Here is a 25,477-nt window from a genome sequence, read left to right on the forward strand (position 1 = left end):
TGTAAAGTAGATAAACAAGTTCCTACTGTATACCACAGGGAACTATATTCAATGTCCTGTAATAAATCATAATGGAAAGGAGTATGAAAAAGAGAATATATATATGTATATGTATAACTGAATCACTTTGCTGTATACCAGAAACTAACACAACATTGTAAATCAACTATACTTCAATAAAAATTAAAAAAAGAAAAAAAAAGAAAATATCTCTTGGATGAAGCAAATCCGGTAAATAACCTCAAGCCTTATCTCTGAGTCACTTACCGTGTTGCTGGCTGACAGGTAAGGGAGGAGGTACTGAGTGAGACCTGAGCTTCATATACATCTGTACCCAGCCTGGGGGTCTGAGAGCCCTAGAGAGTAGCACAAGACCGTGGTGCAGACTCCAGAGCTGGACTCTCCAAGTTAAATCTCACCCTCCACTTGCTAACCATGTGACTTGGGGCAAGTCATTAAACTTCTCTGTGCTTCAGTACACTCAGTTTATAAAACGGAGATAATAATCATTCCTACTTTACACTGAAGTGAGGTTTAAATGAGTTAATATTTGTAAAGTGCTTAGAAAGATTCTGCACACATTCTGAGCGATATTATCAGTATATAGAGACTGGGATCACTTATTTTTACATACTCCACTGACCCTTTGTTTTCAGTCTTTCTCTTTTCAAGGCAATTTTAAAGACTTTTAATGGAAGTATAATAATAACACAGAAATGTGTACATATCCTTAGTATATATATAGTATGTGAATTTATACAAATTGAATCAGCCAAGGAATCAGTACCCAGATCAAGAAATAGAATATTAGCATAGTACCCTTCTCCCCGGCCCTCATTCCCATTCTTCACCCACCCAGAGGTAACCACTTTACCACTATCTGGACTTGTGACAGTATAGATTAATTTTGTTAAGGTTGTGTTTGTATTATTTTTTTAAAACCTGGTTTTACCTGAATAAAGTATATATTACGTATATGTGAAGCAGCTGTACATTTTAATTTTTTTTTAATCTTGTTCTAGGTATCTTGGATCCTCTCAAGTTAGTGTTTCTTGGTTACTCTTTGGCCACACGTGAATATTTTTCAGAAGATCTACTGAAGGCAATTTTTAACATTAGATTCTTAGCCAAATTAGATTCTCAACTTGAACGTATGTATATATGTGTGTGTGTATATATATATATATATATATTTTTTTATTGTTTAGGAGTATTTTATTCACGTGGGTGATAAATGTATGATTTTTCTTTATAATTATGTGTTAAACTATACATATAGATTTTATGCATTTTTCCTGTATGTAAATTTCATAAGCGAAAAAAGTTAAAAATAATGTGATAAGATACATAAAAACACTTTCAAAGAAAAACTGCTATATACTTGTTAAACATTATTATTAAAAAACAATAAACTTTTTGCTTTACAACAAGCAAGCGTAATATATTTTTTACTTTAATAAATTATCACTTGTATTTTATATCCAAGTTTCAGCTCTACCTACATACTAAAGCACTTAAATGTTAATACTGGGGTTTTTTTCTGTTTATAAAAGTATTTCCTGATTATTGTAGAAAATTTAGATTATAGAACAGTATAAAATAGAAAATAAAAGATTATTCATAATCTTACCACCAAGTGAAACTACCGCTTTTAATGTTTTGGAGTATTTCTTTTCTGTCTCCTGCCCTTATATGTATGTTTATATACCTATATATATTTTAAAACAAAATTTGAATTATACATATGTTCACTTTTGTCTGTTGCTTTTGTCATTGAACTATATTTTGAACAATTTTCCATGACATTAAATATTTTTTGATATCATGATTTTTTAGTCTATAGAATCTGCCATTATAAGGAAGTAATAAAATTTGTTAGCATGTAGGTTGTTTCCAATTCTTCATTACTATAAATAATGATTATTATACGTGAGTCATTGCCCTCATCTTTGTTTCCTTAGGATAGACTGCTAAATGTGGAATATTAGGTCAATGAATATTCTTTAGTAGTATTTTTTAAAATGTAGTTTTTTTGTTTTTATTTATTTTATTTATTTATTTTTGGCTGCTTTGGTTCTTCGTTGTTGTGCACGGCTTTCTCTAGTTGCGATGAGCAGGGCTACTGTTCGTTGCGGTGCGCGGGCTTCTCATTGCAGTGGCTTCTCATGTTGCGGAGCACGGGCTCTAGGCGCGCGGGCTTCAGTAGTTGTGGCACTGGCTTCAGTAGTTGTGGTTTGTGGGCTCTAGAGCACAGGCTTATTTGTTGTGGCGCATGGACTTAGTTGCTCCGTGGCATGTGGGATCTTCCCGGACCAGGGCTCGAACCCATGTCCCCTTCATTGGCAGGCGGATTCTTAACCACTGTGCCACCAGAGGAGCCCCTAAAATGTAGTTTTAATATTCATAATTAGTGAAAAACATAGGTGTTTGTCCTAATCATCCCACTGAATGTAATAATTTAAAAATATAAAGCATGTGTATGCAAATGAAATGATTTTGTAATATGAGAATAAAAGTTACAACCATTATGGGGATAAATGAATGTGAAAAATGAATCGTCTTTGCTAAGTTCAAGCTATCAAAGTCTATTAATGTATTTTTTTAATTTCAGTTTTATGTTCATCTCTAAATATGAAGGTCCAATTTCGTCTTATGGAATTAAATAGAGCAGTCTGCTTGGAATGTCCTGAATATCAGATTCCATGGTTTCATGACCGCTTCTGTCAACAGCAGTATAAAAAAGGTTTGAATTTTGTTTGGGTCAGAAAGTAAAGCTTAATTCTAAAGTACATTATTAGGTAGTACACTGTTTTTATTGTTAAAACTAACCATGACACCAGAGTTCCCAAGAATGCCATAACTTGTTTAATGGAACCATTTTGTAGAGAAATTTGTGTTGTAAGTATTTCTTAATATTTAGGACACTAAACCTCTTTTGGTAGAGAGCCAAAGAACTTGTGCTGAATTTAGTGTTATTGCAGGTGGTATTACAATACATGGAAACTCTTGTTGGAAATATTAATCTATTTTTCAGTTTGTAGATATGGGATGATTTTCATTCAAAAGCTGATTATTTTAAGTGAACTAATTATTTTTATTTTCCTGAAGATTTTGGCCGTATGAATGGAGCACAACAGCAGATTTATAAAATGTTAGCAGAGGTACTAGGAGGAATCAATTTTGTAAAAGCCTCTGTTCTTACACCTTATTACTACACAATAGGTAAGTGTTTAATGATGCTCATGGGCTTTGCTACATTTTTGTGGGGTCTATATGCTAGATAGTGTCTAACCATGTCTAGTTTTGTGTGTCTCTAATAGACAAAATGGGACTTATATGTATGTGTTTATTCATGTATGGGTGTATACATGTGTGGCATTCATATATACCCCCTTTTAGTGATACAACTATATATAGAAAGATGAGACTTGAAACTGAAAGATGAGACTTTGAATGTGCTCTCCTGGTTGTTCAGTTGTGTGTCAGCAATCAGAAGGAAATGAAAATACATTCTTTTTTTTTTTTCTTCAAATAAAGGATATAAGAGATGAGAGGTAGGTTATTAGCTACTTAGCTAACCTATGGTAGCTAAGCTAACCTATGGTAGGTTATTAGCTACTTTCAGAAAGCCAAACTAAACAGAATCATCTCATCAATTGGAATTTTAAAACTTTAAAAAAATTTTTTTCGTTATCTTGGAAATTTTCAGGAAATTCCCTGGTGATCCAGTGGTTAGGACTCTGCACTTCCACTGAAGGGGGTATGGCTTCAATCCCTGGTTGGGGAACTAGGATTATTATATCCCAAGCCCATTGTATTGCCAACTCATATTTGTACCTCATGTTGTCAAGAGGCTTATTTTTATGTGAAAATATATATAGATCATTAAAAATAAGATTTAATTGGTAATATTTGTATATAAGGATGTGGTATAATTAAGACAATACAGTAGTATGATTAAGAACTAAGGATTGGAAGAAAACACTCATTTATAGGATACGTAATATGTGCTTATAGAAAAACCAGAAAGGACAGATAACAAAAAGGAAAATCACCCATGATACAAACACTCTTTACTTTTGGTGTCTATGTTTCTCCTTCTGACTTTTTTTTCATTTTTAATGACATTTGTTGTTTTCTTTCTAATTTTACAAGCAATACATGTTCATGTGTGCAAGCAATATGTACTTTAAAAAGTTCTGACTTTTTAAAAACCAAAATGGCTTATTTTATAGTGTTTGTAGCTTTGTTTATATGTTGTGAATATTTTTCTATGCCAACAAATATAATTATACATTATTTTTAGTGACTGCATAATATTTCATTGAATGACTATGCTGTGATTTATTAAGGTTTTTTGCTGGTATGTGCATCTTTCAAACAATGCTGTAATTTCATATGACAACAACAGTAATTGATACACTTACATATTATTATGTTACATATTAATTATGTGTTAGATATTATGATGTGTTTTATATATATAAACTTATTATATCCCTATAAGTTTTGCAAATTATTCTATTTTATAGATAAGGAAACTGAGGCCCAGAGACATTGTTGTTTGCCCAAGGTTATGTAGCTGGCAGATGGCAAAGCCAGGATGACCTAGGCATTCTAGCTCCAGAATTCATTTTCTTTATGAGAAAAGTATATTTCATGTTTGATAATTAACTTGAAGATGTTTCAGTGCCCTAGTTTCCCTTATATATAAAGAATAGGTAATTAAACCTACTTTTTCTTCCTTTTCATTCATTGTTTCTTTTTTCATTTTTCTTGGTTTAAATACATTTTTATGATTGTTTTTATTATGTAAAAATTTCATACATATTCAAGAATAGAATAGTATAATGAACCCTCATCCAGCATTAAAAATTATTAATACTCACTAATCAGAGTCCCACCTGATCTTTTTCAAGCAAATCACAGATAATATATCATTTTAGAATGTATATCTAAAAGGATATATAACCACAGTGCCATCATTTTCACCTCTACAACTATTCATAATAATTTCTTAATATTATATAGCTTGTCAACGTTCAAGTGTCTCAATTATCTTTTGTATGTTTTATTTTACTGTTTGTTGGACTTTTCCAGTTGAAACCCTGTGGTGTCATTCAACATGCTCCTGCATCCCCTATTTTTTCTGTAAACCAGTAGTTAGATATAGGGTCTTGATTAGATTCAGGTTAGCTTAGGAGTGGCAGTGGTCATTTTTTTGGCCAGCTTTTTCATAGGTCGTATGTGCTTCTTACTGCATTTTATCAGAAGACATACAATTCTGGTCGTCCCCTTTTTATTATATGAAGATTCATCAGTGTGTTTATATGTTGTCAACTTATCCGTTAGGAAGCTTTCCCATCAGCTTTTCACCTACTGATTTTAGCAGCTATTAAAATTATTGTCTAAATGCATTATTCATCAAGGGTGGAAAAGTAGTGATATTCTACATCTGTCATTCTGCATTTATTAGTTGGAATTTGTCTAAAAAGAACTTTCCTCTGTCAACTGTTTAGTTACCCTATGTACAGTTCATACAGGAAAGACAGGATACATGCTTCAATCTTTGTCTTTACTAATTTTCAGATGAGTTGGTTTAGCTTCCTCCAGTTGTGACCAAGAGATTTAAGGGGATTAAAATAAAACTGTAATGTGATTTGGCTTAGTGCAGTGCTAAATATAGCCCCCATGCTAAATAATAGTTTAGTAAGACTTGCTGGTTGATTTTTATTCATTGATTTTCAAAGAGAGGTGATCTTGGACTAGATCATATATATAAAATAAGCTGGATAGGGACTTCCCTGGCGGTCCATTGGTTAAGACTCCAAGCTTCCACTGCAGGGGGCACGGGTTCAATCCCTGGTCGGGGAACTAAGATCCTGCATGCTGCGTGGTGTGGCCAAAATAAATAAATAAATAAATGAAATAAGTTGGATAATTAGGTAGGTACCTCATTCTTCATGTTTGTGTGTGTGTGTCTTTATATACATGTATAAATATTTAAAATATATCTTAAAATTTTACCTATAAGAATTTACCTAATTCATATTGTTGGTTCCTGTACTTTCTTATAGATTTTGAGTGTGTCTTGGATAAAAGGAAAAAACCTATTCCGTATGGAAGCCATAATACAACTTTGGGAAAACTACCAAAAATACACTCGGAATTAAATACTCAAATAGCTGGATCAAGACTGCCACCAGGAGCTGAAAAGTACCTTTCTTAGTTTCAGATTTTGTTATCTAAATGTTAAATTTGGCACGACTTAATGAACGCAGCTATCAAGGATTATTTGTAGTAGAATCTGCTCCTCATGTATCTCATGCATGCTACCCACATACCTTTGCTTTTCTTGTGCTTTCTGCTTTAATCTCCATCCTTCATTGTCCAAAGCCTAGCAATATCTAAAGCACTAACCTTCAAGTTGTCCTCAGTGGAAATAGTGTCTTCTTCTTTGGACCTCCCATGCCTCTCTACTTTTCGGATAGCACATAGCTGCTTCCTACACTGCATTACAGTTACATACTATGTATCATATGTTCTTTGTTAGACTATAAAGTGTGTCCTTTTATTTTTGTATCCCTCACAGTGCCTTACATATGGTAGGTGCATAATAAATATGTATTGGACAAAGAAACATATAGAAGAAAGCATGCAGATACTTACTATAATTTGGTTTAATTCTAATGAATCGGATTACTTGTCATTAATTACTAATTTAAGTAGAAAAATAACTTAGTATACTCATTTATTCATTTGGCGGTTTTTAGATTATAAAGATGCACCCTTGTTCCTGAAAGGCTTATAATTTTTCAGTTTCTCAATTTCAGAAGTAAATATTTATTTTCATCTTACGTAGGATTGCTTTGGAATTTTTGGATTCGAGAGCATTTTGTAGAAACATCCCTCATTTAAAAGGAAAATCTGCTATGAAAAAACGACACTTGGAAATTTTGGGGTATCATGTAATTCAGGTATGAAATACTTATGTAATTCAGCCTTTAAAAAACCCAGAGACACTGGCTTTACATGTGTCCCCTTTTAAGGTGAAAGTTGTAGAATTACCTTTTTTTTTTAATATTAAAAAAAAGCTATATTAAAATCTCTCTGAAATAGAACACCTCTGTTTTTTTTTAAGAATAGTAAATAAAAATAATTTTTAAAATTGTCTCTAGAAGATCTCTTGATTTTTATATTCATCTTACAATAAAGAGAGACACTATGGAGATGGATGGAGTTATAAGAGAAAAAGGCTAGTGTATAAATATAAGAAAGGCACATGGGAAAAAATGTCCATTGTTGGTATTGTAGGAACAGGAGGATGAAAGGAGCTGCGAAGCAGAAAAGGGTCTTCCAGGTGTTGTCAAGAAGAAGGCAACCTTCCAAATAGGGTTCAAAGGCTATGCTTATGTAAACTAATGTCTTAGCGTTCCTATAGCTCTTCTCAGTATTCTTAGAGGTCTTCCCTGATGTTTTTTGTTGCTGCTTTTGAGCTTTCATTCAGACTACATTACTTATTTTACAGATCCCTCATTTTGAATGGAACTCTATGGCACTGTCAACAAAGAATGCTCGAATGGACTACCTGAGAGAACGGTTATTTGGAGAAGGCAAATCATCATCATAGTTTTTACTGAAAATTAGTTATCATGGTGCGTCATATTTGGACTTACTTTAATTAAGTGGCTTGATTCAATTAAAAAATAATGTAGAATTGATTTCTAGGTCAATTAATACCTATTAAAATAAACAGACATTTTACAATGGACTACTTTCTCTACTATCTAGTTGGGAAATTGTTTAAAATTCTTAATATAAAAGACATGTAGCTTTTAAGAAACTTAAGTAGTTTACAGTTCATTCTTTGAGTGCATACTATGTGGCAGGAACTATATTATTTTATTATTTTTAAATTTTTTAAAATTTAAATGAGACCCATTTATTATACTCCTTAAATAGCATTTCCAAAGTTTTCTTACAGCATATAATCTTTTATATAATGCATAGGATTCTTGTTATATCTTGAAGCATGAGGAAAGGTTTTTGCTATTTTAAACATTTTTAGAAAATGCAGATGTACATATTTCATTCTCCAATTTCATTTGTAATAGAAAACAAGTGTAAAGTTACCTCAACAATGCAAATGAAAGGATTAGTAAACTCAGATTTAGGAAGCTTCTTTACAGTTGATTGAGACAGATTAACAAAAGGAATACTCTGTTCAATTTAAGATTTAATTTCTTAGACAATGGTTTTAAGCTATGATCATTACATTGAAGATTCAATAACTTTGAGGTTTTGATTCCCATTGCTAATCTCTTGGACAATAACATAGTGAATAATTTCTACATGAATCTCTGTATAGCCTTTTTAAAAACAATAAATTAAAGCCCTATTATCCAAACAGACCACCTCCCTATCTATTATGGTTTTTCACCTTCTTGTTTATAGCTTAGACAGTTTGAAGAGATTTAACCGTGTTGCTAGACAACTAGCTCCTGAAGCATAACGTATTTCTTTCAACATTCCAGCCCATTCTTTTTTATCATCTTCATACCTGATGGAGAAAAAGAAAGCAATCAGTAAGTTGTTTTTAAGTAGATAGTTCTATAGATTTCCCTGTGTTGGATATACAAATGTTGTTCTCCGAGAAAACCCTACTGGCTCTTACCCAGAGGAGGATGCACCTGACTTGTAGACTAACAAACACTTGAATTCCTCCAAAAGTATGCATTCTCTGAGCATATGCCCATATTACTGGCATGGTATTTAATCTGGATGCTTAGGCAGTTAAGCCTTCTGCGGGAATCAGAGACCGTCCAGAGATGACGGGTAACAGACAGGCAATTAATCTTTCGCCTTTGGACTGCTAAAGATGGCTGGTCCCCATGAGTCAAGGTCACCAAAGAGTAAGAACTGAGAAGAGCAGGGACTGTTAGTCACTTTGATTATGATTTCAGCTGTTCCCATACACTAGTGCTTAGCATGGTACATGACACTAGTGGTCACTCTGCAAGAAGCCATTCTCTTTCCCCTTTATTGTCCTGTGTGAGTACTACTCTTGCACTTGACATTAGGTAAGAACTGGTTGTCCCCTCTGAATATTCAGGGTTATAAAGATACAGACAACTTGGGTTCCTTTGAGACCTGTGTGCTTTTCCTCTGCCTGATGCCTGGAATGCCATCTCTGCATGAGAAACTCCTAAACACTGCTTTCTTTCTGAAGCCTTTCTCACCTTCCTCAAGCAGTTTGTTGTTTTCTCTTCATTTCTCACAGTGTCCTTTGTATGGTATCCATTATAACAATTATCCTTCTATTTTAATTTTTTCCCCTATATTTATGTCCTCAACAAGCTCAAAAGTACATATATCTTATTCACATTGCTATCTTCCCTCCTCCAGAAGCTATCAATACTTGGCACATAGGAAATACTCCCAAATCATTCTACAAGGAGTGAGTGAGATTTAAAATAATTTTAAAATTAGCTGATGCCTATCTGACTTACATCAATGGTCCAAATTTAACAGCTGTACAGCTGTACTGTGCACTGAGTGATTTTTATGTAGGGAAAAGTAGACAAAAAATATTTTACCACTAATCAGGAAAAGAACCTCGATTATCTATATAAAATTTGGAGCAACAAATTAAAAGATAAAGAACAGTTTTAAATGATCTAATGAAAAAGTGACCACATTTAAGCAATAGGAGGTTGAGGTTAAATGAGGCCTAAAAGCATTTGCTTCCTGGCAGTTATATTTTTTACTTTCAGCTTGGTCAGTCCTACATAATGGAATGATTTCAAGAAAAAATATGAGAAATGGAAATTATTTTTTACATCACAGTAAGAGGGTCTATAGATTTAGAATGTAGTACACTGTTATTTTCATCTCTGCATGTGTGAATTCACTAGTAGGAAGTTGAGGGCAAGTGGGTAGCTACTTCTCTGTAGGTCAGTGGCTTTCAACTTATCGCATATCAAAGTCACCTGGAGGGCTTGTTAGAACACAGTTTGCTGGCCCCTACCCCCAGAGGTTCAGTAGATCTGCGGGGTGAGGACTAAAGATTTGCACATCTACCAAGTACTCAGGTGGTGCTGATGCTGCCTTGGGAACCACTGCAGATCATTCGTTCTCAAACTTGACTCGCAAATTGGAACTACCTGGAGACGTTTAAAATGTTGATGCCTGGATCCCACCCCTAGAGATTGGCTTTTTTAAAGTTCCCAAAGTGATTCTAATATGCAGCAAGGTTTGAGAATTATTGCCCCAGATTTTATTACCTAAATGGAAAATACCAGTACCTAAATTTAAAATTTTACAGCCAAGCAGATAATGATGAATGCCCCCTCCTCTTGCCTTTCCCAAATCCAGTGGTTCCGAAGTTTGTTTGCACATTAGAATCATCTGGGGATCTTTTGGAAGTTCCAAAGCCCAAACTAAATCCCAGGTCAATTAAGTCACAATCTATAGAGGGGAACAGAGGCAGCGTCAGTGCTTTTTGAAGTTCCCGAGGTGATTCCAATGAGCAAGCAGTTTTGAGAAGCACTGCCTTAATCACAAAAATAAACCATAATCAGAATCCCTCCTGCTAAAATTACCAGGAGATGCTGTACTTTCCTTTTCTGTCTGCAGTATTCTGTTGAAGCAACTTGGCTTTTTTTTTTTTTTTTTTGCGGTACGCGGGCCTCTCACTGTTGTGGCCTCTCCCATTGCGGCGGAGCACAGGCTCCGGACGTGCAGGCTCAGCGGCCATGGCTCACAGGCCCAGCAGCTCCGCGGCATGTGAGATGCCCCCGGACCGGGGCACGAACCCGTGTCCCCTGCATTGGCAGGTGGACTCTCAACCACTGCACTATCAGGGAAGCCCGCAACTTGGCTTTTGAGCACCATTAGGATCCAGAGTGGCTCATGTGGTGTTCAGCTGATAGCACCATTCCTTAACATCAGTGTTTCTCAAGGCTTGCTGCATATTAGAATCACCTGGAAGGTTTTAAGAACTAGTGATGCCCAGGCCCTGCCTGCAGAAACTGATTTAATTGGTCTGCATGAAGGCCCAGGCACTGGTATATTTTAAAAGCAGCAGGGGACTTCCCTGGTGGTCCAGTGGTTAAGACACCATGCTCCCAATGCAGGGGGCGTGGATTCAATCCCTGGTCAGGGAAGTAAGATTCCACGTGCCGTGCAGTGTGGCCAAAAAATAAATAAATAAAAGCAGCCAGGGTTAAGAATCACTGCCTGTTCACTCTTGGTACCTATCCCCATTTTCCAAAAACCCTAACCTTCCCAGCCCTCCATTATTTCATATTTTTTTCTGCTGCTTTCCAGTCTTTTCCCATCTCATCCTCTTGCTAGGTCTAACCTTTCCCTGGAAATTTCCAGTTTCTTTATCTTCTTCCCTCTTTTTTGGAGGAAGAAAGGTAATAGTTAACTTCCTTTATTTTTTAAATAAATTTATTTATTTTATTTATTTTTGGCTGCATCAGGTCTTTGTTGCTGTGCGCAGGCTTTCTCTAGTTTTGGCGAGCAGGGGCTACTCTTCGCTGCGGTGCATGGGCTTCTCATTGCGGTGGCTTCTCTTGTTGCGGAGCACAGGCTCTAGGTGCATGGGCTTCAGTAGTTGTGGCTCGCGGGCTCTAGAGCACAGGCTCAGTAGTTGTGGCGCACGGGCTTAGTTGCCCCATGGCATGTGGGATCTTCCCGGACCAGGGATCGAACCCGTGTCCCCTGCACTGGCAGGCGGATTCTTATCCACTGCGCCACTAGGCAAGTCCCAGTTAACTTCCTTTTATAGCCACTTTTTCTTGCCCCCTACACAGTTAGTTACTGTTACAACATAAGGAAATGATGTCTGATGCACAAAATAATTGTTTGGTTAAGCTGCCAGCCTTTCAGCCTTCCAGTTTACCAGCTGGGAATAAGGCATGTACTGGTTCAGGTATAGAACAAATGTTACTTACTTTTCACTCTCAGGCTCAGTGTTATGCCTTCACTGATCACTCTTCCAAAGCTGTACTTATAAACTTAAATGTGTAAGCAAATCACCCACTAATCTTGTTAAAATTAAGATTCGGATTGAGTAGGTCTGGGTTGGGGCATGGGATTCCGCATTTCTAAGAAGCTCGCAGGAGATGCCAACACAGCTGGTCCACAGACCATACTTCGAGTACCAAGGTTCTGGACAATCTGGTGACAGGCCAGGTAAGGGCATCCAGACTTGGGAGTGGGGCTGGCCTTTAAACTGACAGGTAAAGCATAAGTCTGGCAGTTTCTGGATGAGTATACAGCATGAACTCATGCTCACCTCAGGCAACTGAGATCTACCTCCTGTAAACTTAGATCAGCAAGCATGGTGCCTGGGCTGAAGACAGCACATGTGGTGACCTGATAGTGACCAGACGTCTGCACACTGTATGCCCTGCCCCAGCTATGTTACTATGTGACTTTCTTCCGTGACACAAGTTGCACTTCTGCTCCCAAGACTTCTGGATACACTGGTCCTCTACGTGACATTCATTGCATTAGAAACTATGGTAAACTACACACACACACACACACACACACACACACACACACACACACACACACACACCTTTTTAAATACATTCATTTTAAGCTTAACTGTCAAATAGTTCAATTGAGTAACAACTTCAAGTGTTATACTTGGGAGACCTACCCAGCACCTATCTTGGAGGTCAAGTGGATTGCTACTTTTCACTTTTCTAAAAAGCTTTTATAACTGAATCCTCAGAAAATTGGAAAAATATTTAAATTAGATTCAAAATAGAGTTAATGAATCATGGAAAACTCAAGAGTTTAAGTGTTTATTCCAGACTCTGTCTTCTTAGGAAATAAAGTACTCTCTGGGAGAAAGGTAAGTGGTTTGGAAGCCTTTGCTCTACTGGATGCCTAGAGCGTTCATTACACTTTTAAAGCTGGAAGGGAGCTTAAAGGATCAGTTGTCCAACTCTTAATTTCTGATTAAGAAATAGGCCCCGATAAGTTCTTTCCCAAGCTCACAGCTAACTAGAAGCAGTACTTGATTAAGTAAGTGGCAATGTGTAAAAGTTCAGCAGGTTCAAAGAGTGTTTAGTTTACTCTCAAGAAGTAGGATACAGGGCTTCCCTGGTGGCGCAGTGGTTGAGAGTCCACCTGCCGATGCAGGGGACATGGGTTCGTGCCCTGGTTCGGGAAGATCCCACGTGCCGCGGAGCGGCTGGGCCTGTGAGCCATGGCCGCTGAGCCTGCGCATTTTGGGAAAGTCTGGCTTCCTATTCAAAATTGTTTTATCTTATTTGATTTAATATTTGGTTCAGAAAATTGGAGTGAAGAAAACTTACTTCCATATGTCATTGACTTCAGTGGGTGCAAATTCTTTAGACTCCAGCTGAATCATGGCAAAACCACCAATGGCATACAGGGATCCAGCCAGGCTGACCAAACCGATGGAACTTCTTTCTTGGGGAAATTCAGTCATTACTTCCCACCTAGGAATTATTGAAGATACAGTTAATGTAAAACTTTTAAAAATGCCAAATGTATTTACTGAACAATTATAGGAAATTATAATTAAAAACTTCAAGTAGCATAAACATCCAAAATTAGAAGATTAAATTTGCTACTGGAAAATATCTAAATATTCCTTTATTTGAAAGATGTAACCAAATTAGATTTTAAAGCCCTCAATATGTCAATCCAAGAATACTTCACCTTCATTAGTTAGCACCTTCAGCAGTGGTTATCAAACTGTATGCCATAAATAGTGGAGCTTTGAGGGACTTCCCTGGCGGTCCAGTGGTTAAGACTCTGTGCTCCCCCTGCAGGGGGCACGGGTTCAATCCCTGGTTGGAAAACTAAGATCCCACATGCTGTGCAGCGTGGCCAAAAAAAAAAATAGTGGAATTTTGGGGGGAAGTTCTAGGGCTCGTAGGCCCTACTGTGTTGGATTTCATTTGAATGCTAATACAAATTTTTAAAAACTCTGATCTCCATAGTGTCTCAAGAAATCTCCAAACCCTTTTTTTTTTTTTTTTCCGGTACGCGGTCCTCTCACTGTTGTGGCCTCTCCCGTTGCGGAGCACAGGCTCCGGACGCGCAGGCTCAGCGGCCATGGCTCACAGGCCCAGCCGCTCCGCGGCTTGTGGGATCTTCCCAGACCGGGGCACGAACCCGTGTCCCCTGCATCGGCAGGCGGACTCTCAACCACTGTGCCACCAGGGAAGCCCTCCAAACCCTTTTTAAATAAAGCATGTGATAAGAATAGTTTACAAACCAGGGTTGGAAATTTTCTTTTTAATAGTTTATACTTCATCCTTTTAAGTAAAGGATTTAAGGAAACTTTTAATGTTAATAGCTATATGAAATAGCATCACTAAAGATAAAATCAAATTAATTGGAAGTATCAAGAGTCTAGAATGAGTTAGTCATATTGGTAGCTCTCTTCCATTACTCTGGCATAAAGGTGGACCTCAGGGCTTCCCTGGTGGCGCAGTGGCTGAGAGTCCGCCTGCCGATTCAGGGGACACGGGTTCATGCCCCGGTCCGGGAGGATCCCACATGCCGCGGAGCGGCTGGGCCCGTGAGCCATGGCTGCTGAGCCTGTGTGTCTGGAGCCTGTGCTCCGCAACGGGAGAGGCCACGGCAGTGAGAGGCCCGCGTACCACAAAAAAAAAAAGAAGGTGGACCTCATAGTTTTTCTCTAAACATATCTGTTTCTCTAATTATAAAAATATATGTACATTATACAAAATCTGGAGAAACAGAAAGGTACGGAAGAAAACAAATATCACCCATGATCATGTCCTTCAGACATAATCATAAGCAATATTTTGCTATAATTTTGTCATTTTAAAAAATGCATATAAATTTAAACATCCATCTATGCATATGAACAAAACTAAGAACATAGAGTATTTGCAGTTTTGCGTGCTGCGTCTTTAACTTCTTATAACTTGAGTTTTTACCCATATTATATAGTCTTCAAAAAAACATGATTTTTAACGATCATAAAAATCTAATTCCATAAAACTTCCTTGTAATTTTCAGATTAACTAAAGTCTGTTTTGTAATCAGGCGTACATGGTTCCTTAAAAAAGTAATAATAATGCTGTAATTTTTTCCTCATTGCTAAATAAGGAGGATAAAAACTATATACTCGGGCTTCCCTGGTGGCGCAGTGGTTGAGAGTCCGCCTGCCAATGCAGGGGACACGGGTTCGTGCCCCGGTCGGGGAAGATCCCACATGCCACGGAGCGGCTGGTCCTGTGAGCCATGGCCGCTGAGCCTGAGCGTCTGGGAAAAAACAAAAAACAAAAAACAAAACAAAACAAAAACTATATACTCATCTAGATGTGTGAGCTCAAAAACTTGAAAAGGACTAATTCTATGTAAAGAATATCTGTCAAATATCTTTTACATTAACTTTAAGCCAATACAAGCTTAAAAGTGAAAAGAAAATTATAAAGAACACAAAAGAATCAAACATCTGAAGCATTACAAATATCACAAAATAAGTGGAGGTCTTTTTGTCCTTAAAGAAACTACATATGTCAAATCGAATAACCTTACAGAGAGATATATATCCATTTATGTGTATATAATTATTCAGAAGTATTACCTTTGCATGACTAAATTCACAAAGTTAATAACAAGTAAGGATAGATTGATCACTCCAACATTTACTTGAGGGTCATGTATTCCAAATTACAAACACACATAATGCATCAAAATGTTAGGCATTTCACACCCATAACACCAAAAGAAACACAGATGAAGACACTTCCTCTTCAATCCTTGCCTCCCTTGCCTCTTCTCCCCATGTCCTAATTGGAAAGCTTAATTTTTTTCCAAAGTTAGAAATTAAAACATATAGTGATTCATATTCTGTAGTAAGAGATGGCAGCTTACTTATTGGTGGTGAGGTCAAAAGCTTCAACTGAAGCTGAAAGACCATCTTCAGTGACGCCTCCAGCAATCACAATTTTGCCTTTATGGACTGCCACTCCAAACATGGAACGAGGGGTTTTCATTGGAGCCAGATCTTTCCAGTCTCCTCTTTTGGGGTTGTAGGTAAACATCCTGTTTGTACACTTTCTGTAAACATAAAATAAAACAAAATGGTCCTTTTAGAAGCTTTCTTTTTTGAAAGAAGCAACTTCACTAATCACCTTTGCTTCTCGTTTGAAATATGTAGTATAGTGAGGATCAGGAAAATTCTTAATCTGAACATATATCACCAAGCAAAGGACAATTCCAAATATGAGGACTAAAGCTATTTTAAATCTTAATTATACTACTGGAAGGTAGGGTCCTTTACTTTTGGCAATTGCCTAGAGACCCAGGCAGAGTAATTTTAATCCTATCTGCTACTAAATTCAATACACAATAGAGTTAACAAAAATTCATAAACCCTTTATTGTGCCTCAGTAACAAAAACGTTTATTCATTTCATTATCTGAATATCCTGAGAATGAATCAGTTAACTTAAGAAATAACTAGGTGTGAATGTACCTATTTTAAATGTAACTGCAATATGATGGCTCATTTTATTTTAGTCTACCACTAATATACCAATGCATTTTAAGAAATCTGGGAGTAAAGATTAGACAACTAGTCATCTGAGCTGATGAGTAATGAAAACAATTTTATATGCTAAATGGTACCAGAAAAACCTGGACTTACCTGAATTATCCTTCTTAGTATGTTGTTATGATTCCATAATTTACTGATGGGAGTTCGAATTCCAAATAAAAATTGATTAACTGGATATATTTGGTAAAGCCAAAAAGCAACCAAACAAAATCTCAACTTTTTGTGAGGACAATTTTTTTTAGTTTTATAAAAGACCAGATATCTGGAGTAGAAGCATTTCCTCTAATATATGACTATGAGTATTATCTTAAAACTCCTCCATAAGAACACGATCCAAAATCATGTTCTTCAAATGCAGTGGCGATAACTAGTATAATTCAGTGCTTATTTTAGGTAATGAGTCTTTTCAACGTTCTTGACTTTGGCATTTGTCAAGCAATGTTCTGGGGTTTTGTTTTTTTTTTTTTTTTTTTAAAGGTAACTTTATTTATTTATTTATGGCTGCCTTGGGTTTTCGTTGCTGCGCGGGCTTTCTTTAGTTGCAGCGAGCAGGAGTTACTCTTCGTTGCTGTACACGGGCTTCTCACGTGGTGGCTTCTCTTGTTTCGGAGCACGGGCTCCCGGCACGTGGGCTTCAGTAGCTGTGGCACGTGGGCCCAGTAGTTGTGGCGCACGGGCCTAGTTGCTCTGCAGCATGTGGGATCTTCCCGGACCAGGGCTCGAACCCGTGTCCCCTGCATTGGCAGGTGGACTCTTAACCACTGCGCCACCAGGGAAGCCCGCAATGTTGTTTTGGTTAATCATATTTTCCAAGATTAATGTATTCTTACTGACAAGACCTGCATGCTTCTTACTGACACATCAATTTCCTAGTTACTAATACTACTTGAAGGAAACAATTTAAATCATTTGGCGGAGTCACTATGTTTCCAGTCATAACACTGCTTAATACAGATTTTCCATTCTATTACTCAGGAAAAATGTTCCAAACAAGATTTTGCTCTGAGTGTGTTTATAATATGGCCTTCCTTTAAATGTTTATTTGATGGGAATATCTGGCATCAAGAAGGACATCAAAATTTCAGAATATATTATCTTTGAATATGGACAGACTGTATAAAAACCCTTTGCTTTTAAAAATCATATTTTCTGTAATATATGTCATTTTAATTGAGTAATAGTCATTAACTATTAACTGCACAACATACAGTTCTTTAATTCTAGCACATTTCCATATTTTACTCTCCTTTCCTGCTTTGCCCTTAAATTCTTAATTCTGACTCCCTTTCCAGGATTGGGCATCTCTTGAACAAACTGGGTAAATGATACAAGCCAAATTAGGCAGAGTTTTCAGGGGCAGGAAATTTGTTCTCACTATTGAAGCTAAAAATCTTCATTTTACCAGACAGGCTACTGGCTTAACTGACTGACTTCTGGAGCACTCTAAACTCACTTCTCCCTTGGGGGTATAAGATCTCTTCCCTAATTACCTATCCCTTGAGAAGTACCTAGAAAGCAAGTTATATGAAACTCCATCCTCTTTTTCTCATAAGAGACTGGGTGCTACTGGGTATATCAGGTATATCTATTCTGTTTGATCAGTGCCTGTTTGTGACCAGTTGTTAAATATTTTGAATATCACCTGTCCAGGAGTAAATAAGTGAAACATTGCTGAGGAAAGAACTGCCCCCTTTTCAGTCCCCAGTCACCAGTTTCAAACTCAACTACCTAAATTCTCTCTGATGAATGTAAAGTACAAATCCATGATTTTAAAGCACTATTGTTTTAATAGTTATATTTAAAATATTATATTAAAGAGATACACTTAATTTTTATCTACTTATGGCTAAATGAATAAAAAGCCCACTGGTTTTAATGTAGTAAAATATAATTATAAATTAGCCAAATAAAAGGCTTGATTATGTTCCTAAATGCTGCTTTTCCACTGTAAGAATGCTTATGATGGAGATATTATGTTTGTTCTTAGCAATATGCTGGGCATACAGAAATTGACTTTAGCAACTTTAAAACTGTATACAGTTTTCCTTCATCGATCATTTTAAATATCCTCCAATAACTTTTCAAAATTTTATTTTGAAATTTTACTTTCAAAATGTTATGGGTGAGAACCAAGTCCTATTTCAGCATGTAGATTCAAGTGAAAACAGGAAGGAACCCTTGTAATGAAAAAATCACTTGGATATAAACCATAAGGAGAAGTCAGGGTACTTACTTGTCATCGGTCTTTCCTCCGAGACAATATATCATCCCCTTATGTGAAATCACACTATGGCCATAGACTTTGATAGGAAGTTTTTTAACTTCATTCCATTTGGCCGCCCTAAAATCAGAAGATAGAATTTATATGCTTTTAGTGAACTTCAGGTTCTAAAATTATGACTTTGATATAGGCACTCATATACCTGAATGCTTAGGAAACGAGAATGTCATGCCAACTTACACAGGATCATAGCACAATACTGAATCCAGCGAAGCCTCTGTTTGAAGGTCTTTGCCTGCAACTACATAGATTTTGTCATCTACTTCTCCCAGACCGAAGAGACACCTGGCTGAAGGCAGAGGTGGAAGTCCAACCCACTCAGATGCTACATTATCAAGCTGAAAGAAACAATATATAAGGAATTGTGGAGCTTGTTACAGGTGTACCAAAAAATATGCTATACTTTGTTGTTTAGAATTCATTGAGATAGTCAAAGTTCTCAAAAGTAAAACTACAACCCCAAAAGGATCATATTTTACCTTTGAATTACCGAGAAAAATGAGAAAAGCTACTTGACCTACCAAAATAGCTAAAAGTACTCAAACCTGCAGAACTTGAAGAAAGAGAAAATAAAATAGTCACCAGAGATTAGTTAAGAACTGTGAGATTTCTTGTCAAATTTTCTTCCCATGTTGCCTTGTTCAGGTTTGAACAAGGACTCATAATACTTTTAGGACACTGGGGAAAAAGAGGGTCACAGTATGTGACTGAACCCCGCATGCTATATTTAACATGCTCCCAAGCTGGCGCCCGGGACAGCTGGACCTGTCGCTCACTTCACAGACAGCTGGGGCACTAGGCATTATCTTTTTTCTTTCCTTCAACATTTTTAGGTTCTCCATGCTTCACTTTATTACTTCGGATATAGGCAGGTGTTATAGCCTATAACTTCCTAGCCTTTTTCAGGGAGTCATTTAAAATACCCTTCTCTCTCTCTCTCTCTCTCGTTTATGTTAGGAAGTAACTTTGCTTGTTTTTGCTACTGCCGGTTCTACAAGCCTAAGACAGCGCTCCAAGAGCCCACGCTCTGGGATAGGTGATTCTGATATGGCTGGCATCAGCTTTAGCACTTACTATTGGTAATTTTAAGATTTTCCACTTTGCATTTTAGGACACCAAAGCACAAGAAAACTGCTTTCTGAGGGTGCGCATTCACAGGTTTGTTGTCCTCTCTAGTGCTACTTCTATGCAGTCGAAGAAAAAGGAATAAAACCCAGAATAATTGGATACCAAGGATAGATGCAGATATTAAAGTCTGTGGTATAGGGAGGGGTCCTTATGGAAGCCTATCTCTATCTGGTCTAGTAACCTTGGTTAAAGCAAAGTACTATTTAAAACTAGCAGAGATGACCGGTTTGATCCCCACACATACACTGTTAGTTTGCAGTCACAAATTTCAACATCCAGACTGTGATCACTAATGTTTTCTTTTTTTTTTTTTCTTCTGCGGTACGCGGACCTCTCACTGCTGCGGCCTCTCCCGTTGCGGAGCACAGGCTCCGGACGCGCAGGCTCAGCGGCCATGGCTCACGGGTCCAGCCACTCCGCGGCATGTGGGATCTTCCCGGACCGGGGCACGAACCCGTGCCCCCTGCATCGGCAGGCGGACTCTCAACCACTGCGCCACCAGGGAAGCCCTGTTTTCATTTCTTGAAAAAAATTATTTATCAAGAAAGTGGTATGTAGTATAGTACCAGTAATAATGAGCATTTATGGAGTTTTTACTCTGTGATAGGCTTCATACTAAATGCTTGACACAGGTAATCTCATCTAGTCCTCCAGGATAGGGACTTTTATTTTCTCCATTTTACATATGAGGAAACTGAGGTACAGAAAGTTTAAATAATTTGCACTAACTCACAGAGCTTTTAAGTGATACTTGATGCAAGCTATACAAATTCATAGTTTGTCTTTTTAAATGGGAACAGCAGCCATCATGATCCCAAACCAGAGGGTTTACAGCCCACACTACACAATACTGTCTACATTCCCATACTACCCCGGATAGGGCACTTCCTACAGCAGATGAGACAGTAGACTGCCTGCCAGGCTTTTTTACAGATGAGCTGTCAAGCTATTTAACCTCTCTGGCTTCAGTTTTCTCACCCTTAAAATTAGAGTTTGGACCTAGATTACTTTAAGATGTGGTGTTCAAAGATTTGATGAAACTATTAAGTCTATGGAAAAGACCAGCTCTTACCTAGGGAAAAAAATTCTCATAATCTAATTCTAGTATACAATCAAAGGTCATATGAATCCTAACTTAATACATTTTAAACAGAGGTGACCAAGCAGAAAATACAAAGCCTGAGATTCTCATACATATATTTTCTTGTGAGTCATAACCCTCTTTTACAGTCAGGTGTTTTTATCCTGGCATCTTGTCCCACTATTTGTGCCTTTTAGAAGGAGCAAGGCATGGGAAATGACAGGGAGTCGACCCTTTCAACTTTGTATAACCTTTTGTAGCCAAAAGGAACAACATCAAGCAGGTTTCAGAAATGAGAGGCTGTGTCAATAAAAGCAAGGGCAGTAACAGGATGGAAGAGAATAAAGATAAGGCTATTAAGTATTCTTTGGGTCTATGATTTCCAGGTATCTGTCTGTCTGTCTGTATTTTGATGTCATTTTTACTTCCTAGATAAAATTATTGCCTTTTCAATTGAATTTACCCTTCCTGAAATTTATCTGAATTTAAAATTAGGGCTTAGGAAATTTTCTGGCCCACATTCAAATACTTATAAAAATAAAATAGAAGCTGTAATCATATTTCATAGTTAACATTCTTTAATGGAACTTGGAAAATTAAGAACTGTGATTAACATGTATTATTACATTTTTCAAGATTAGAAAAAGCTGGTTAAAGAGTGTGCTTTAGGGCTTCCCTGGTAGTGCAGTGGTTGAAAGTCCGCCTGCCGATTCAGGGGACACGGGTTCATGCCCCGGTCAGGCAAGATCCCACAAGCCGCGGAGCGGCTGGGCTCGTGAGCCGTGGTCGCTGAGCCTGCGCGTCCGGAGCCTGTGCTCCGCAACGGGAGAGGCCGCAACAGTGAGAGGCCCACGTACGGCAAAAAAAAAAAAAAAAAAAAAAAGAGTGTGCTTTATAAATGCACCGTATGTTACACACTTTGAAAGCATTCAGTGACTGTGGTATGACATTCTACACATGCTTATCTTTGGCCTTTCCAACTCAAGTGCCCATAAACCCCAGGCCATAAGTAGCCATGACCTAAACAAACTCTTTTGAACTATCTGTAAGCTACAAAGTACTGGTACTGACATTATTAAAGATGAAGGTTAAGCCACTGATTCCTTCATAAACTGGTAAATATAATGTGTTGATAATATGAAACGAACTCCTTTCAAACAAACTACAAAGAGTGTTAGTTTAGGAGGATGTGTTTTCTTGGAAACTTCTATGGTTTCATAATACAGATTAAGTTGCCAATATGTCTAAGTACAACTCTGATCCAAATAAATTTGATCATTTATCATAAATATTTCTAAATACAATTAATCCAAATGAGTGACACTTGTGTAGACAGTGTTTCCTAGAAGGTAATCCAAAGCATGTAAAATATGTATACAAGTTCTTTTCATTTTCAACAAAAGTATATTTTAGGCAGTAACCATAAATAAGAGATGAAATGCTACCTCCAGGAACTTCAAATCAGTTCAAGGAAACTTGGAAGAAGGTAGAAAATCTGATCAATTATAACATTTTGTAATGTGTAAAGTACTTTGATTTTGGGAAATACAGTAACCTGTTTTTCAGAAAGAGGACACAAGATTAAATTTCGTTTTTACTAAAATACTGGACTTTAAAGGGTTACAGTCACAATCAACTATAAACATGACATTTTGGGTAAAATGCATAAAGAAAATCGTGAGCCATCACTTATACATTAATTAGAAACTCATTCTTTTCCAAAACGTTTATTAAATATTAATAGAACCTCATTCTTTACCAAAACGTTTATTAAATATTAACAAGCAGTTAACTGATTCAAATATTTGTCAGCCCTCCCTCTAAGTAATGAAAATTCAAGGGACTGGAATAGCACATCAAGTAGAATAAAATACAAGCAGCCTGAATAATTCACAAGTCAGCTAACTAGATGGTGACTAACAGCCTTTCCTTTATGTCTCTACATATATGAAAATATCCTTTCTTACCTGGAAGAAGTACGACTGCAGAGGTTGATCTTTATTTTCTTCATCCACATAGAGGCCTCCTACCACGTACACTTGATTTTGCTGGGTAACAATGCTGGAATGATTTCTGGGGATCTGCTCAGCCAGTGCAGTAAGGTAGCATTCATTTTCCGTGGGATCATAAGCTACTGCAGCTGTGTCATTAACCAAGAGGATGAGGTCTTTGACAAACATTCCATGCCTGGGAATATCATTCAGGTAACCAGGAAGTAAATCTTCATCACCAACGTCACCATTCACCTCACTAGCCCCAGCCTTCTCTGTGTTTTTGCTAGGTTCTGGGAGTTTGCCTGCAAAGGCATCTTTGAGAACTTTGATTTTTTTCTGGAGTTCTGGGTTGCTTTTAATTATATCATCTTTCTCAACGTGATCTTTAAAATATTTTTCTGTCATAAGGCGAAAACGGATACAATCAAACACTTCGCTAAGGTTTTTAACCCTGTTTTCTTTGTCTGTTCGCACCCATTTCATCACTGCCTCAAATACAGCTTCTTCCTTTTCTACATTTAGGCTGTCATTGGAAATGACTGAGATCAGCTCCTGTGGAGACAGTTGCATGAAGTCCTCTTCCTTACAAATCTGTAGAAAGCGATCAGACACAAATTCACGGGCAGAGATGGCGAGTCTCGGGCAGTCAAGAAGAAGTCCTAATCTTAGGATAGCTAGACAGTTACCAGGAGCAAGTCTTTTCTGAAGATAAGAAACGCAGACAGTGAACACGGAGGGGATCTGAAAGCGGCTGGCCAATGCAAAAATATCTTGCACATTTCCGTCGTTGAGATCAATACTGGCAGAGTACAGGTACTTAATGATTAAATCCAGTACAGCGGGATCCACATTATCTAGTACTACCTCCTTTTTTTTTGCCTCATCAATTTCAGATAAAAAATACTCACGGAAGTAAGGACTACAAGCTGACAAAATCAATCTGTGGCAAGGAAGACTTTTGTCACCTGCTTTTAGTGTGCAATCGATGAATTTTTTCTCATCCAGGAGATCTTTTAGACCATCCTGAAGAAGGGTGGATTGGTAAAGCCGCAGTTCCTCTGCAAGTTCCCGCTGGGAATCCATTTTGTGAGTAACCTGGGTAAGGAAGGGGACACTAAGGCCTTAGCTCCTCACAGCACACAGGTCTAGCAGTAAAAAGGCAGATCAGTGTGCTTTGCCCAGCCTGAAGCCTTTGCAATTTAATCCCACCAGCTAAATATAGATACCAACTCTAACAAGGGAATTTAGGAGAGCTAGTTTGGAAAGAAGAGTTCTTGCAGCTGTTACAGATTGAAAGGAACAACTGGAACTTTTAATCACTAAGGAAACAGCTAAGAAACAAGAGATTTAAATGAAGTGGAAAGCTTTAAAATACATAAAGCATTACAAGATATGCTAATAAAGGCTACCGCAAGAAAATGTTTATTAAACTAACAGAAAACTGAATCATAAAAATGAGTCAGTCCGCTAAAAATGGTCTAGTGGCAAGCTACTTGGCTATCTGAATTAATGATGCAAAGTTCAAGAATATGAGCTGAGTTCATTTGGATACTCATAAGCAAGATCTCCTTTCCAATATTCCATAACTGCTACAAATTTTTATTTTCTACTCAAAACAGTGGGATATATAAACTTCTTTTAGAAGTAGGAAACAAAGACTTCTACTTAGGTACTATAATTATAGATTTTTTTTGGAAAAAAAACCTTTAAAATAATAATATCCCCCCATCATGATTGAAAATAAATGCAGAGAAACTGCTATTTTCTAAGACATTCCAAATTATCGGTATTTTTAAGTGGAAAAACTATAATTAGTATTGAATTAAATTATGAAATTATTTAATTTGTTCACACCCTGCCTTGCTCTACAAAGGATTTGATGTGGCAAACATTAAGACAAGAAAAAAAAAAGGTTAAAAGTCGGCCCTAGGGAAAGAAAAAATCTACACACATACAGTATGATCACTAAAGATATTCTGTGGTTTTGTGTTGATCTTTCATTAAATAAAAATTTAAAAAATAGAACAGATGGGGCTTCCCTGGTGGCGCAGTGGTTGAGCGTGTGCCTGCCGATGCAGAGGACATGGGTTTGTGCCCCGGTCTGGGAAGATCCCACATGCCGCGAAGCGGCTGGGCCCGTGAGCCATGGCCGCTGAGCCTGAGCGTCCGGAGCCTGTGCTCCGCAACAGGAGAGGCCACAACAGTGAGAGGCCCGCGTACCGCAAAAAAAAAAAAAAAAAAAAAAATAGAACAGATGTATTGTAACCCCATGAGAACAATGTAATCAATAGAAATAGCAAAATCAGGATGAAGTGCTACATTCCTGGTATAATTTGAAAAACAGGCTTTATACACACACAAAAAAAGTATATGACTAGAATAATAATTTAAGTTGTTGATTAT

The 25,477-nt window shown here is 37.2% G+C and overlaps 2 protein-coding genes across 3 annotated transcripts in view; one reads left to right on the top strand and one right to left on the bottom strand.

Annotated features, from left to right (window-relative positions):
- Positions 1-8,066, top strand: part of FASTKD1 (FAST kinase domains 1) — a 43,283-nt gene extending 35,217 nt beyond the window's left edge. For both annotated transcript variants that reach the window (XM_082658727.1, XM_082658726.1), the window contains 6 exons: positions 1,023-1,151; positions 2,612-2,743; positions 3,109-3,222; positions 6,078-6,216; positions 6,863-6,977; positions 7,529-8,066. In XM_082658727.1, the coding sequence (XP_082514853.1) occupies positions 1,023-1,151; positions 2,612-2,743; positions 3,109-3,222; positions 6,078-6,216; positions 6,863-6,977; positions 7,529-7,630 (731 nt within the window). In that variant the 3' untranslated portion in view covers positions 7,631-8,066. The remainder of the gene's footprint in view (positions 1-1,022; positions 1,152-2,611; positions 2,744-3,108; positions 3,223-6,077; positions 6,217-6,862; positions 6,978-7,528) is intronic.
- Positions 8,067-8,218: 152 nt separating this feature from the next.
- KLHL41 (kelch like family member 41) lies at positions 8,219-24,242 on the bottom strand. Its single transcript, XM_082658728.1, has 6 exons — positions 23,048-24,242; positions 19,052-19,209; positions 18,824-18,931; positions 15,907-16,092; positions 13,341-13,487; positions 8,219-8,560 (listed from the first exon to the last, which is right to left on the bottom strand). Exons 1-6 carry the CDS (start codon positions 24,155-24,157, stop codon positions 8,449-8,451), a joined length of 1,821 nt encoding a protein of 606 aa, XP_082514854.1. The 5' UTR covers positions 24,158-24,242; the 3' UTR covers positions 8,219-8,448.
- Positions 24,243-25,477: the final 1,235 nt, after the last annotated feature.

Source organism: Grampus griseus, assembly GCF_964374135.1.
Source record: "Grampus griseus genome assembly, chromosome: 7".
Lineage (NCBI taxonomy): Eukaryota > Metazoa > Chordata > Mammalia > Artiodactyla > Delphinidae > Grampus > Grampus griseus.

What these genes read in the sequence shown, in the direction of transcription:
- KLHL41 (XM_082658728.1), bottom strand. Translation starts at nt 24,157, where the DNA reads ATGGATTCCCAGCGGGAACTTGCAGAGGAACTGCGGCTTTACCAATCC. An exon ending in GGAGGAAAGACCGATGACAA is followed by an intron (nt 16,093 to 18,823) that starts GTAAGTACCCTG and finishes TTATGTTTACAG; the next exon opens with AAAGTGTACAAACAGGATGT. An exon ending in TTTGACCTCACCACCAATAA is followed by an intron (nt 13,488 to 15,906) that starts GTAAGCTGCCAT and finishes AATAATTCCTAG; the next exon opens with GTGGGAAGTAATGACTGAAT.